Source organism: Nematolebias whitei, chromosome 2 (genome assembly GCF_014905685.2).
Source record: "Nematolebias whitei isolate Nwh7 chromosome 2, NemWhi1, whole genome shotgun sequence".
Classification (NCBI taxonomy): domain Eukaryota; kingdom Metazoa; phylum Chordata; class Actinopteri; order Cyprinodontiformes; family Rivulidae; genus Nematolebias; species Nematolebias whitei.
In genome coordinates, this window is record NC_056499.1 from 12,324,624 (window position 1) to 12,339,958 (window position 15,335).

Below are 15,335 nucleotides of genomic sequence, written 5' to 3' on the forward strand. Positions count from 1 at the left end.
AGGCTTAGGGTTAGCTATGAACTGGTAATGGTTAGGTTTAGGGTTAGTTATATACTGGTATTGGTTAGGTTTAGGGTTAGCTATAGACTGGTAATGGTTAGATATTGATATTGATTGGTATTGTCCTTCAGAAATTAAGGAAAGTCAGTATAAAATCCTTGTAGTTGGAACTACAAACTTTCCTGTGGGCTACCAAAATATCTCATGAACACTTGGATCAATTTTAATAAAGCTTTCAGGAATAAATCATTAAACATACCTCTCTACAACCCAATTCAAGATGGCTGTGACAGCCACACGACATCAGAAACACAAATCTGACTTTACCAGAGTCGTCTTTACAGATGTAAGGTTCAGTTTGATGAGGTAGTAGCTGAGAGTCATTCCCAATACGTATGGTACTCATTGTGTGGGATCTTTATTTGAATCTTTAGTATTACTTGCATATGTGAACCTTGTCTGTTAGCAAAATATCCGATACCAAGGAATGCTAGGCCTTTAATTTATCGTAAACAGTTGTTTGGCGCTGAGGTCCGTTTGGTATTTTCTCATTTCAGATCAAACCGACAGAGTGATGTCCACATACGCACAAGGAGCTCGTCCTAAAGAGACTACCTACTCCCCCTCTTTTCCCTCTTCCTCCTTCTCCTCCTCCAGAGAGAGCTCTCTGAATCGACATGTTCTGACCTCAGCCTCCCAGCATTCCACCGCTCGGACTCGCGACTTCAGCAGCGGAACCTCGTCCCGTTTCAGGACCGTCTCGCCGTCTCGTCTCTTATCTCAGGAACAAACACGAAGCCCTGACTCTTCTGGTATCTTACCTTCCTCCTCCCGCACTCCTTGGCGCTCCACGCCCCTGGGCAGACCCGAGGCCACGCTCCCACGGTTGACCCCTGATGTCAGGGAGCTGGAGGGCCGCAGCTCCACTCGTCGCCTTCTGTCTCGCTTATTCACGCGGCGTTCCAGCCAGGACTCTTCCAGTGGGTCTTCCAGTGCCCGCTCCCTTGAAGATGACACTCCGTCCACCAGCGGGGAGTCCGTGGACAGCGAAGAGGGAGCCAGGACAACTGGGGTGGATGCTGATGTTGCAGAGACGACCCCAAACAGTCTCAAGAACGGTCGGGCCGACCTCTCACCGATCCAGGAATGCGATGGCTCCCAGAGCGGCCAGGCCCGGCGCAGATTGACCTCACGGAGAGAGTCTCCTGTCAGCAGCGGAGGAGGAAGCAGTTCCTCCTGGCTGTCTTCCTCACTCCGAGGCCGCTGTCCTCCTCTTCTCTCTCGCCTCAGAAGATACGCTCAGTCCACCCCAGGCTCGGAGGAAGGCTACAGCCGCCCACGACACTTACTGAGACGGTGGGATGACCTCGAGCAGAAGACGTCGCCGGAGGAGGAGGACGATGACACGGACGAAGAGGATGAGGATGAAGAAGAGGAAGGAGCAGTTGGTGTGGATCCTTTCTCTGCAGTTCGTGGTCGCAGACTAGAAGACGAAAGGTTGCCCGAACTGGAAGATGCTAATATTACGTTTTCACCGCGCAGCGGAGTGGAAAGATTTGAGACAGTTTCTTTGGGAAGCGCCGAGAGACAGAGCGAGACCGAGGAGAAACTGCGCAAGATTAAAGAGAAGTAAACATTTAATGATTTAGTATCTCGTTGGGCTGTGAGTTGGAGACACAAAGTTTGACCGTTCTTCTTTCAGTTCTTTGAATGTGGGTACAAACAGGTCTGGCCTCCAGAATCACTGAGTCTAAAGTAAGACTGGATCCAGACGCCCGGGGTGACTCTCCTCAGAAATTTGTCTCGTGAATTGTTCTGACCGTGTTCAAAATTCCAGCGAAAGTAAAATAAGCCCATACGACTGGTGTTGAAGAACCGTCACAAACGTTTTGGAGAGTCCTTCGTGAAGGCCGACACCAAAGGCCGAAGCCTGGTGAGATACAGGCTGAAGGCAGCGTCTGCTCACGACTGGTCTCAGACACAAAATTGAGACAAAATGCACAATTTTTGACTTAAACACATGTTTGCACCAACTTTCAGTGAAATTTGGGCAGAAATATTCAAGGAGTTTATCAACATACTGATTTCTTCTTGTGCTCTTGAATTATTAAGAAATAAAATAAATCAGAAAAGAAGGCGAGCCTCGATGACTCGTGAGGGAACAAACGTTCTGAAAGCCGCTCGCAGTTTATCTCAGCTCAGGGAGGTTCAGCTCCTCTCTCTGGGTCTGTTGACCAAACAGAAATGAAGAACTTTGAACGATGAGACTTTGGAGACTCCCTCACGACTTCCAGCAGTCTCAGCCCAGTGGGACGCTCCCATGACTGTTCTCAAACTTCTCTTCCCTCCGTTCAGGCTGCTGCTGGAGGACTCTGACGAGGAGGACGGCGATCTGTGCCGGATCTGTCAGATGCGGGAGGAGTCCTCGTCCAACCCCCTGATCCAGCCGTGCCGCTGCACCGGCAGCCTGCAGTTCGTCCATCAGGACTGCATCAAGAGGTGGCTTCGCTCCAAGATCTCCTCAGGTGAACGAGGAAGACGACGCCTTTAAATCCAACTCGGGTCGTTCTTATTGCTTTATTTACACTTTCATGCTGTTTTTGCTCTTTCAGGCTCGAACCTGGAGACCATCACCACCTGTGAACTCTGTAAGGACAAGCTGCGCTTGAACATGGACAACTTCGACATTAACGAGTTGTACTGGGAACACCAGCAGGTGAGTCTGACGAGACTTACCGTCTCCCATTGACGCCCAACTGTGAGTGTCCAGTGATTACCTTCAGGTTTGTTGGCAGTACTTGATAGATGAACAAACATGGGTATTCCTCTGAAATAATTGTGGTTGTCATCAGATTTTGGGCGAACGAAACAGACAAGACTAAAACGTCCGAGGATTTCTCATCGACTCGAACGATATGACGAACCCCAAAAAGCCCATTTCGTGGCTTTGTTTTAAAATTTTACCGAAGGTGTTGTTTGAGCACGTCAGGTGCTTGGACCACGTCCCTCGAGCTGTGCTGTAAACGCAGCTTCCCCCGGTCGTCCCACAGCCTCTGCAGCTACGTGCTGAGGGTGAAGAGTCTCTGACGGACATTAATTTAAAACAGAACAAACTTATTGCTGAGCTAACGCGACGGTTTGTCCAAAACTGAAAATAAAATTGAATCTCCCGTTAATTTGAGGAAAAAGTTAAATCAGACTGTTCAGTAAAAAGTTTATCAAAAAGCAAAAAAAACCAAACAATGGAGTTTCACTCTAATGTCCTGAATTTGATTTTGCCTCTTGTCAAACATCAGTGTCCACATTTATTTTATCTGCTTCCTTTTTGTTTTTTCTTTTGTAGTTTTAAATTGTTTTTAGCTGTTCGAACTTCCTGTGGATAAAATGTTTTCCAGTAAAAAAAAAAAAAAAGGGATAAAATTTAAAACAGTCATAAGAAACAAAGAAATCCTTTTAACAGTAAATCCCAGTAAAACCCCTGAGGTCAAAGGTCACGCAGCTTTAACTGGAACTTAGAAGCTGTGGAAAGTTGAAGAACCACTCGGAGGTCTGAAAAGGAATCGGACCGAGAGACTCGGAGGTCCAACTGTTCTCTCGTCTTGTTCTCATGGAACCAGGATCCTGGTTTGCCTTACAGACCCAGGATCCCAAATCAGCCAGTGGACCTGGGGTCCAGGCCCCATCCAGTTCAATAGACTTGGTGTCCAGGCCCCAGGTCCAGTTGTCTGTGAAATCTTGGTAAATGTGGGTCCACGTTTCAAGATAACATTTCTGTATCTTCTTACAGTTTTGTTTCTGGCGGTCGCGGCTCCGGGAGACACTTTAATTATAAAGAGGGGGCGGGGTTTGTTCTCTTCCAGAACGCCACGATGAAAAGACTTTTTGTTGTTCCTTCACAGTCGGAGTACGACGAGCTCATCAGCAGCGGCCTCTACCTGGTGGTTCTGCTTCATTTCTACGAGCAGAGGTTCTCCGACGTCCTCCGAGTCGTCGACGCAGCCGGGGTGAGAAAACGCGTCTAAAGATTAAGCATGAATCCATCGGGTCACGATCCGCTTTACAGAACCTTTAGTACTCCGATGAAACCGTATTAAGTCACAGGTTTTATAAATATTGAGCGGTCAGACTTCAAATGTTGGGAAAAAGACAAATCTTTCTTTCTGAGCAGTTGTTCAACCTGGCCAGAACTCTTCAAGAGTACATGGACAATCTGGAAAGTACGTCGTCAGTTCCTACGTTTTTAAACTCGTTTATTTTTGTTGCTGTGAACGAAAGTCAACGTAATAAAGTTTTAATAATTGGACTTCTGTGCCGTCCCACAGCGCCCGACGGGGAAAGTGACGATGAACAGCGGGACGGACGACCGTCCGTGGACTTCTCCGACCTGGACGACGATCTGGAGGAGTATTGACGGCGTTGAGCCGGTCGACAGGAAGTGATGTCAGCTCTCTGAGCCGTTCTTTTTCTTTTTCTGCTGCTGTTTGTCTGCTGAGAGGCGCGGCTCCTTTGGGGTCAAACTCTGAACGAATGCTTGAAATTTGTGGTTTAAAACCACTTCCTGTTTGTTTGACGGTGCACTTTATTAACCGGTAAATTATTAAAGATGCGAGACTAATGGTTCGACCACAAGTGCTTTAAGGTTAAATGAGGACGAGTCATGTGTTTGTGATTTGACCACGTTTTGGAGTCAAAAGATAAAAAACTGCATTTTTTCTTTTGAAAATATTCAAATATAAAAAGACCATTAACCCAATCAGCACATTTTGTCACAGTTGAAATTTGGTTTTATGCTTTTAAGTTGAGAAATAAAGGATTCTAAAAATGTATTTTTGTTTCTTTCATTATTATTTGACCCTCCTGCTGCCCTTGGGTCAAAACGACACAGGAGGCCTCAGACTGTGGCCTTGTGGGTCGTTTGACCCAAGGGCAGCAGGAGGGTAAAGTTTCCTCGGGATGATTTGATAGACATCAAAGGGAAGTTCAAGTCAGCAGCACAGAAGTATTCAACCAGCCCTGATCTATTCAGCTGTGATCAGCAGAAGCTTCTGAACGTCCTTCAAAGTTATTTGTAATTTTCTGTCTTTTTCTTTTTTAATATACACCCGTCTGAAGAGATTACAGTATAATCTGAACGTGAACTTTCTTGTCTCGTTCAGGAACTTCATGCACCACCACCAGATGGAGTTACTAAACTTTTCACCAAGGTCAAAGTTTCAAATCAAGGTCAAAGCTACAAGGTCTTTCCTACAGATTGCAGTTTGGCCGGTGTATGATGTGCCGAATGCGGTACTCGTTTTGGACCAAACCACAACGCCTCATTCTCCGTGTGCCTAAACAAAAAACAAAAAAAAGAAGAGTCTGACCAGAACAAATACTTTAACTGAAGAAGTTTTCTTTAAGAAAAATCCAAAGAAACTCGAGGCCAGGTGAATGAAGCGTAAGAGCAGTTTTCAGCTAACGGCTCTTTGGGGATCAACTTGTTGGAGCTGAAGTCCTTGTTTTCTGTCAGAATGTTCGCTCCGGTTGAATCAACGGAAAATGCCGAAACTGGAACGAAGTGACAGCTGCTGGTAGCAAAGAGCCCGTTTAAAAGATTTAACAAAGTTAAGTCATTCTGAAAGGATAAAAAAAATGAACTTGTTGAAACAACAAAGTCCATGCTCAATAATCCAGGTATACAATCCAACATTTTTCGGTCAGGTCATCTGGACAGTTTCTTTTTTTTGTGTGCTGAAATGTTTCGCCTTTGATCCGGAAGGCTTCATCAGTCAAGGAAATGCAGCAAAACTGATTCTTCCTCCAACAGCTTACTCCAAAGTGGAACAAACCAGTTTGGTTGGTGCTAAGATGGTCTCTTTGGTACGCCCCCTCCTCCATGGCCGGCCCTCTTCCTTCTCAACAAATATATATATGTATATATATATATATATATATATTTTTTTTTTTTTTTTTAAATATATATTTATATATATATATATATATATATACATAGGGTTAGCTCTCCATCCAGTCTGGTCAGCTCAGTAACAGACATGGAAACAGGAACCCGGCCTGTGTGAAACAGACCTAATAATCAATAACCCTGGGTTTTATCAATATCAAAAACCATCACAAATATAAGCAATACATGTACATGTTTTATCATCATTACTGTAGTAATATAAGTTCATAATATATAGAATCAAGCTCATTATTTGAGTAATCAAATATTCCAAATATTAAAGGTCCTAATATTGCACCTTAGCACATATAGCATTTCACCATCTCAATGTACTTTCAATTTAAATGCTTCAATGTTAACACTAGGAGTTAGTTACTTATTACAATATATAACAGTACTATCATTGACATTTAGTATAGAAAAGTTTATGTTTGATATTTATTTTTTCTATAAGCACATTCTAATTAATGTAGCAATACAGCACAGATTCATTACAGAGCCCAATACAATAACCTGGAGGCTAGCGCTAGCATGCTAGCTACAGAAACAAACCAACAAACTCACCAGTTCCCACTTTTAGAATACGCAGTCAGCTGAAGGTTTTTTCACAAACAAAGACATCTAAAAGTTTAGAGGCATGTCAGTCAGAAATGGCACATAAGCATTAGATAAAGGGCTTTCAATGGCTTAAAAGCTTACCTGCCGCAGCTAGCCCCTCACACATAGCCTGGTTGTGAGTGTCACTGCACAATCTGTTCTGGAAGCACGATCCACACAGTGCATTCAGCTCTGGGCGCAGGAGAGGTGCGCCCAGAGTGGTGAGAGGTGGGGCGGCGCCCTAGCGCCCTCTGTTGGCCAGCCGCCACTGCATCTCGGAACAGCTTCAACCGCACCAATAAACAGAAAGCGTTGCAGTTCTAACGAGGAATCACAGGAACATTTTTCAGGACTGAATGAGACAGAGACAGCAGCAGGAAGTGGACTCAGTGGTTTTAATGAATTAAGCTCTTCAGATTTAAAGACATTCATATAAAATATTTCCAGTGGAAGCTCAACAGTCCTGCAGGCGTCAAATTTAATTTATTAACTGCACAATTAAGAGTTAATTTCTCACAATAACAGTGTGAAGTCAGCTTCTTGGCAAATGCAGGCAACAAAAGGTGACTTCTTTCGTTCACTTGGCTTAAGAAATTTTACAAGAAAAGCATAAATAAAATTTTAAAAAGGCACTTAGAAAGATTCCTGTAGCTGATTCAAGCGGCAAAACCTTTAAAAGTTCGATATGAACCCCCCAACGAGCCCGGCTGAGGCGGTTAGTCACAAGCTTCTTACTCGATTAATCATTGAAGCCCCTTTGCTTTGTTTTGAGTTTAAAACTTTTATTTACAGCGTGAACAGTGCGACCTGCCCTCCCCCGCGCTGCAGGAACAGATTAAAGTGCGTCTTCATCAGTAGTTAGAAAAAAGTCCATCTTCGGTGAGACGAAAACTGTTCAGTTCATCGTCGTCATTTATAAATTAAAAAAACTTTTGGAAGGCAGTAACGAAAACTAAGTTTATTTAATTTATCCGGAGTTGATATTAAAAAGCTGTCTGAGGTTTTTATCCACAAAGAAGATTTCTACTAAAATTCAAGCGTTTTAAGTTTTTTTTTTTGTGCTTCATTTTTAGCCCAGAAACGTTTAAAGAGTCACCTTATTAAAATTAGGAGCGCAACTCATAAAATACAAAAACTAGCATTCTTTGAAAGAATGCATATCGCCCACCACCTTAGATACCGAAACTAGAATCAAAACTCCCATCAGATAGCAATTAGAGTTGTGGATGACTCTCAGCTACTACCACACCAAGTTTAGCTCCTTAGCTGTAAAAGTGACCGAGCTTGAGACGTTTTTGTGTTAGCCAACTTTGAAAAGCAGTGGCGGCCATCTTACATTGAGCTCTCCTGACGGTGTGCGGCAGTGATGCTGCTCATCAAACACTCGAGGTTGAGCAAAATAAATATTTGAACGTATAAAAGCAGAGCAGCATGATTTCTGATAGTTTGAAGTCAGTGCAGTTTAACCCTTTCAGAGTAAAATTCTGTTTAGCAGGTAGAATCAAGTAAATTAAGAAACTTTGGCAGATATTCACATTTCAGTATTTACAGTTTAACACCTGATAAAAGACGTTTTAAGGCGAGAGCAGGAAGAACAAACAAAAACACAAATGGGCTGCGGCTGCGTCGACCGTCCCCGAGGCCAAACACAGAGGCTCAGTCGGCGTCGGTGATAATACTGGTGCTGTCTGTGTCGTCAAAGGTCCGCTTGTAGCGGATGGAGGAGGAGCTGAATGGGAATCTTCTCCTCTTGTAGAAGATGAAGCCGACGGCCAAGAGGAGCGCCAAGACAACGACGATGAAGAGACCCACCGCTACAGGAGAGCCGGAAGACTCTGAGGACCAAAAACAAGCCGAAACGTTGACTTTTAAACATCAAAAGGTCTATTAGGTTGGTTTTGTTTATAGAGTGGTGGGGGCTAAAAGCTAACATTGGTCCTGATCAGCTAAATGCTAAAAGTATTATTTCTTGTTAGCTAAATGCTAACAATATTCTTTCTGGTTAGCTACATGCTAAAAGTAGTATTTCTCATTAGCTAAATGATAACAGTATTTTTCCTGATCAGCTAAATGCTAACAGTGTACTTTCTCATTAGCTAAACAGTAACAGGGAGAGTGGGGAGTGGTGGCGCAGAGGTTAGAGAGGTGGGCTTGTGATCCGAAGATCGCCGGTTCACGCCCCTTAACCCCACCATGTGCTCCTTAAAACAGGTCTCTCTTGAAAATGAGTTCTCGTGGCTCAATGAGACTAACCTGGATAAATAAAGGCTAAATGAAAAAAAAAAAACAGTAATTTTTCTGATCAGCTAAACTCTAACAGTCTCTTTTCTGATCAGCTAAATGCTAGCAGTCTCTTTCCTAATCAGCTAAATGCTAACAGTACAGTTCCTTACCAGCTAAATGCTAACAGTACGTTTCCTTACCAGCTAAATGCTAACAGTACATTTCCCAACCAGCTAAATGCGAACAGTAAGTTTCTCGACCAGCTAAATGCTAACAGTATATTTCTCAACGAGCTAAATGCTAATAGTACATTTCCTGGCCAGCTAAATGCTAACAGTATATTTCCTGACCAGCTAAATGCTAACAGTACGTTTCCTGAACAGCTAAATGCTAACAGTACGTTTTCTGACCAGCTAAATGCTAACAGTATGTTTCCTAACCAGCTAAATGCTAACAGTACGTTTCCTGAACAGCTAAATGCTAATAGTATGTTTACTGTTCAGCTATTTTAATGACGTTTGAAATGTTCTGATCCGTTTTCTCAGTGATAATGTGTTTGAAGCCAAATAAATAATTTACAGGATTCTAATTCAACATTTGTTTCCTGATCAGCTGAACGTTTCCTGAACAGCTGAATGTTTCCAGCAGCATCACTCACTCGCTTGAGTTTTGCACACGACACGACTCTTGGTGTTTCCACAGTTGACCGTCTTCCAGCCGCCGCCGTCGGCCGCCATCATGACGGCGCAGACGGGCTCGGACCCGGCCGCCTTCGGCTTGGTGTCAGACTTCAGGTTTGTGTAGGTCAGAGTGGAGCCGTCCTGCCAGGACACGGCTCTACCTGAGAGGACAGGAGACGATCACAGATCAGATGTTTGATATTTGAAGCAACGGTTCAGAATTTCAGAGGTTTGGGTCTTCTGGGCCGTCCAGAACTTCTACCTTGGGTTTTATATTTGTTTACCTTGTGGATCGAACTTCATGTCGAGCCACACCTGGCTGGTGATGAGCGGGTCATCAGTGAGGTGTTGGACCAGGAAGTCGTTCTCCTGTTTGGTTCTGATGGTCAGGAGCTGAGCGTCTGTGAACAGCAGAGAGGACACGGGTTTCTGAGCTCTGAAAACAGGTTTAAATCGGGTTCTTTACAGAACCTTGACCAGCTGCTGAATGAAAATTACAGTAACCATGAATCTTAAAATGTTCTATTACTGGGTTCTTACTGACCCAGCTCAGTGCAGATGGTTCTGGCCCGCTCCATCCTGTAGATGCTGTAGTTGTAGAAGGTCTCGTCGAAGAGGTAACAGTGGTCCTGGTGCTGAACCCAGTTGGATGTCCCGTGGTTCTGAGGGCAGTGATTGGCCACCGGGGCAGACTTCAGTTTAGCTCCTGAGTCACGACGACAACAAAACAATCAGTTCTGATCCGAACCAAACAAGATGCTTTTAAAGACCGGAACAGATTTCTCTTATCGGCCCTTATTTTAAATATTACAGTGGTGGTGAAAAGAACGTCCATCGTTGAAATCTGGGATTTCAGGACCTGAGCTGGACTTTACCACCGAGTTAATATTAATTAACCAGAACCACTGGTTCCTGTTGCTGCTTCTACAGGATCTCAGAGGTCCAGGATCAGAAGCTGCTGAACAACAGCTGCATGGTTACACCACGTCAAGATGGAAAGACATCAGCAATAACCTCAGAGAAGCAGCTGCTGTTGTCATTCAACTTGTGAAGGGTCAAAGGTCATTTTGAAACCATCTGGAGTCCACTGTTCTACACAGAGCGATTATTCACACGTGAAAAACATTTCAGTCTTCACAGCTGATTCGCCCTGAAGGTCAGACCGTGCAGTCTCTACAGGCCTCAGGTCAAAGGTCATGGCCTCTTCTCTCTAAAAGCAACATAGCAGCTCCACTTAGATTTGGAAAGTTTCATCTGAAAGAACCACAAGACTTCTGGACCAGAACCAAACCAGAGGGCAGATGTTTACCCAGAATGCACTGCAGCAAACAGCTCCTCCCAGCTGTCAGCACGGTGGTGGAGGCCGAAGGTTTGGACTCCTGTCAGTCACCGAGTGGACCAGAACTCCTCTGGAGACCAAAAGGTTCTAGACCCAGATGAATCCATCTGTCCAACAGCTGAAGTTTGGACCGAACTGGGTCCAACAGAACCATGATCTCAAACACAGCAGCTGATCTACAACAGAACAGGTCAGAAAGAACAGAACCAAGGCGCTGCAACGGTCCAGTCAGAGTCCAGAACCTCAACCTGACTGAAACGCTTTGGTGGACCTTCAGAGAGCTGAGCAGAACCCTCAGTGATAGAAAGAAGAGTGGACCAGAACGTCTCCAGAACCATGAGAGACGAACAGAAAACCACTGCGGGTTCTGCTGCTGAAGGAGGTTCTACAAGCTGCTGGATCAGGACCTGGAACCATGTTCTGTTTCATAAATACTGACCCAGAGGAACCTGTTGAGTGTTTCTGTTCCCCTGAGGTCAGGTTTAGGAATCAGGATTTTTATTTTTGTAGAAAATAAAGGTCCAGTCTCACTTTGGGACGGGGTGCTGGTGCTGGTGTTATAGCAGATGGTGCCTTCTTGTTCAGTGTTACAACTGGTTCTGACCCACTCTCCAGCTGGGTTAATAAACAAACACTTGGCCTCGTGTGGGTCTGAGCTGGACCCTGACAGCGACTCGATGATGTTGGGTTGGTACCCGAGCTTCGTCCCATCGGACCACTCGTACTCTGAACCGCTGATCTGACGAAGAGAAAAAACAAAAAAAACACCGTTAACGTCTGAAAGGAAAGTTTGGCTCATTTCTCACGAGTTCACACTTCAGTCCTACATCCTGGTTGGACAGGCCGATCCACAGCGGGAAGCCGTCGGTCTTGGCGATCCTCTGGAGATGCTCGTGTTGGTTTTTGTCGTGGACGCTCGCCAGGTGAGCCCCGCGCCGACTGCACTCCTCCAGAGCCGCGTACCAACTCAGCCGTTCAGTCACGACTTCGTAAGTCAAGCTGTCGTACTTCTGCAGGTCCCTGACCGACTGACGGTACTCCTGTTTGGACTCTTTAAAAAAGAAGCCGATAAGAATTTTCGCCTCGGGGACCAAACCAGGGGAGGAACCGAGACGGACTGACCTTTGTCCAGTTTGCAGACCACGATCGACTGCTGCTTGAACTCGAGGAGCAATCTCAAGTTTTTGAGTAGAACCCAGGAGCCGTCCGTGGTGAGTCCAGCCATGAAGGATGTGTTTAAAACCGGTCGGCCGCTGGCCCAGTTTGAGTACTGAACCACTGTACCATCGTACCACTTCGTCAGATTATCTGGAGCAGAATAAAATCTGTTTAGTCTTCGAATTATGGCATAAAATCACACAAACGCAGTGAAAACCAGAACTGATGGAGGATCTACAAACCCCCAATCCTAATTTAGTTGGGATGACATGTAAATTAAAACAGAATGCAATGATTTGTAAATCACGTTTTATTCATAAACAAACTTAGTAAACATTAAATGTTGACACAAAGGAATTTGACCATTTTTATAAATTAATATGGTAGTTTCTAATTTTATGGCAGCAACACATCATAAAAACATTTAGGACCGGGGCAACAAGAAAAATGTCCAGAAGTAAAGATGGGTGGAGGTTCACCAGTCTGGGAGAAACTGTTCCTTAAACTAGTAGAACAATTTCAGAATAAAGTTCCTGAATGGAAGACTGAACCTCCATCGTTCATAATCTGATCAGATTAAAAGAGTCTGTAGAAATCTCTGAACTCAAAGGACGATGGTCGTAATCTTTGGGCCCTCAGGGGCCACTGGATCAGAACAAGATCTGGTTCACTTCTGGACTTCATTGCAATAAAATCAGGTCTGGTTCTGCTCTGGGCTCAGGAACACTTCCACAAATCATTGTCTGTAAACAAATGCTGCTTAAAGCTCTATCAGACAATGAAGAAACCAGATGTGAACAGCATCCAGAACCGGTTCTGTCTTCTCTGGACCAGAACTCATTTCAAATGGACTGAGGCAAAGTCCAGAACTGGATTCAAATCTAAAGTTCTGTTAGGGGACCATGGACACCATGTCCTCTACTAAAGAGAAGGACCATCCATCAGACCGTCAGCCTGTTATCAGCTCACAGTTCAAAAACCTGCCTCTCTGATGGTATGGGGGTGCATTAGTGCTTCTTCTATGGTCAGTTGACACATCTGGAAAGGAAACCTCAATGAAGAAAAATATATGAAGATTATAAAACAACCAATGCTCCCATCCTGGAAAGCCTTGCATATTTTAGCGAGCCGATGCTAAACCACAGCTTCCATCACACCAACATGGCTTCATGGGTAGAGTCTGAGCTGCAGTCCAGACCTCAAAACATCAGGCATATTAAGACCAGGACTACTGAACAGCTAGAATCCTCTAGACAAGAATGGGAAAACAATTCCTCAAAAACCTCCATGAACTGGTCTCAGACATTTACAGACGGTTGTTCAAAGAAGTCGTGGACCTGGAACAAATTCTGTTTTACATCCCAACTTTTTGGGAACTGAGGTTCTAGAGTGAAATGGAAGTAAGATCATTTTTCTAAAGGTTTGCTCCTTCTAACTAAAATAAATAAATAAATAAACAACATACTTTCATCTTCGAAGATTCCCAGCCAAACAAATCTGACCAGACTCTCAAACTGTTTGAGCTGGCTCGCGATGAACTTGTTCTCCTGCTGCGTTCTGATGGTCAGGATGTCCGAGTCTGGATCTGAAGCAAACATCAATCATGACCCTTCTCTCACAAACATGACTCGGTAATGAGTGCTGTCAAGCTCTTACGGATTGTTCTGCAGGTTTGTGAGACCTGGCCTTTGTTAAAGTAATCCCATCTGGTTCTGGTGAGCTGGAAGGTGTAGCAGTTGTTCCTCCAGGGGATCCAGTTGGGTCCTTTAATGACATGAGGACACTTCACGGCAACCTCCTCTGGTTTGGGGATGATCTCCTCTGGAATAAAGAAGTTTATTTAGACTCCTCACAGTATTGACATTTAAGTTTTCAAGGTCTAACCTGTAAATATTTCAGAACAAAAGATGGATGTAGAGTTTAGTTTATTTTGAAAGGGCTTTAATACCAACACAATCAAAATACTAAGATTTTATTTTTATTTTACGGTTTATGAAAGTGACAACAAATTAAGACATTTGGCAAATTAAGGCTACTAAGAAAAAACTAAATGGGAAGTGTTTGTTTATTTTTTTTTATTTAAGTCAAATGAAAAAAAAAGTTATTTTGAGAACAAAAAAGGAAAAAAACAAACAAACTGACCATCGATTCAAAGGTCTACAAAAGCAGCATTAATGATTCTATATGGACAAATATTTTAGCACAAACTGAGAAAGAGAAGGAGGTAAGAACTTAGATCCATCCATCCATTCGTTATCTTTACCCACTTCTTCCTTTTCAGGTCACGGGTGTCACTGGTGTTCATATCCAGCAGTCACTGTGTGAGAGGCGGGGGACACCCTGGACCAGTCTGGATCCATTCTGTCACCGTTAGTGAAACAAGGAGTCACTAATCTAGGAGTGATACTTGACCCTTCTCTGAAACTCAACAATCATGTAAATATGATCGTTAAATCCTGCTTTTTCCAGCTGAGGCGACTGTCTAAGCTGAAGCCCATATTGTCCAAAAATAACCTGGAGACAGTAATTCATGCATTCATTACATCCAGGCTCGACTATTGCAACTCACTCCTTTTTGGTATCAGTCAGACCTCCATAGCTAGACTTCAACTGGTCCAAAATGCAGCAGCCCGGTTTTTGACTAGCACAAGCAAAAGAGAGCACATTACACCTGTTTTGGCCTCCCTACACTGGCTTCCGGTTCACCTTCGAATCAAATTCAAAATACTCTTGTATGTCTATAAATCACTAAACAGCTCTGCCCCCTCCTATCTTACTGATCTGCTCCAGCCGTATGTCCCACCACGTTCTCTCAGATCAGCAGACCAGTTGCTCCTAACAGTCCCAGGAACCCGTCTCAAGTGACAGGGCCTTCTCTGTAGCAGGCCCAAGACTTTGGAATGAGTTACCTCTGCTCGTTAGACAGGCCCCCTCCCTCACAGTTTTTAAATCTCGCTTAAAAACACACTTTTATTCCCTGGCCTTCTGCACTGTGTGATCTGTGCTGAGTCTGTGTGCATCACACTGTGTTGGTCATGTTGCGGTTGTTGTTGTTGTTATCCATTATTGTTTCTGTTGGTTTCTACTTTTTGGTATCCTGTTATGTAATCTGTTGCTGTGTGCTTGTTCTGTTTGTCCCTGTACAGCACTTTGGTGTGCTTTGTCACTGTTTAAAGTGCTTTATAAATAAATTGGTATGGTATGGTATGGTATGGTATAGTCCATCACAGGGACACACAGACAAACAACCATTCGCTCTCTCACTCACACCTAGGGACAATTTATAGTTACCAATCAGTCTAACATGCCTGTTGTGCTGTGGGAGGAATCCAGAGTACCTCGAGAAAACCCACGCATGCACAGAGAGGACATGAAAACCACCCAGAAAGGCCCCCAG

The 15,335-nt window shown here is 44.1% G+C and overlaps 2 protein-coding genes across 2 annotated transcripts in view; one reads left to right on the plus strand and one right to left on the minus strand.

Annotated features, from left to right (window-relative positions):
• The window catches only part of marchf7 (membrane-associated ring finger (C3HC4) 7), an 8,928-nt gene extending 4,130 nt beyond the window's left edge, over positions 1-4,798 (plus strand). Inside the window, exons 5-10 of the mRNA XM_037690204.1 lie at positions 558-1,629; positions 2,356-2,525; positions 2,613-2,716; positions 3,900-4,004; positions 4,169-4,217; positions 4,323-4,798. Coding sequence (XP_037546132.1) covers positions 558-1,629; positions 2,356-2,525; positions 2,613-2,716; positions 3,900-4,004; positions 4,169-4,217; positions 4,323-4,411 — 1,589 coding nt within the window. The 3' untranslated portion in view covers positions 4,412-4,798. The remainder of the gene's footprint in view (positions 1-557; positions 1,630-2,355; positions 2,526-2,612; positions 2,717-3,899; positions 4,005-4,168; positions 4,218-4,322) is intronic.
• A 2,121-nt stretch (positions 4,799-6,919) lies between these two features.
• ly75 (lymphocyte antigen 75) overlaps positions 6,920-15,335 on the minus strand; it is a 63,693-nt gene continuing 55,277 nt past the window's right edge. The window contains exons 24-32 of the mRNA XM_037693088.1: positions 13,595-13,759; positions 13,404-13,523; positions 11,903-12,088; positions 11,608-11,831; positions 11,312-11,519; positions 9,986-10,147; positions 9,726-9,842; positions 9,420-9,602; positions 6,920-8,373 (exon numbers count right to left, since the gene is read on the minus strand). Of these exons, the coding sequence (XP_037549016.1) occupies positions 8,195-8,373; positions 9,420-9,602; positions 9,726-9,842; positions 9,986-10,147; positions 11,312-11,519; positions 11,608-11,831; positions 11,903-12,088; positions 13,404-13,523; positions 13,595-13,759 (1,544 nt within the window). The 3' untranslated portion in view covers positions 6,920-8,194. The remainder of the gene's footprint in view (positions 8,374-9,419; positions 9,603-9,725; positions 9,843-9,985; positions 10,148-11,311; positions 11,520-11,607; positions 11,832-11,902; positions 12,089-13,403; positions 13,524-13,594; positions 13,760-15,335) is intronic.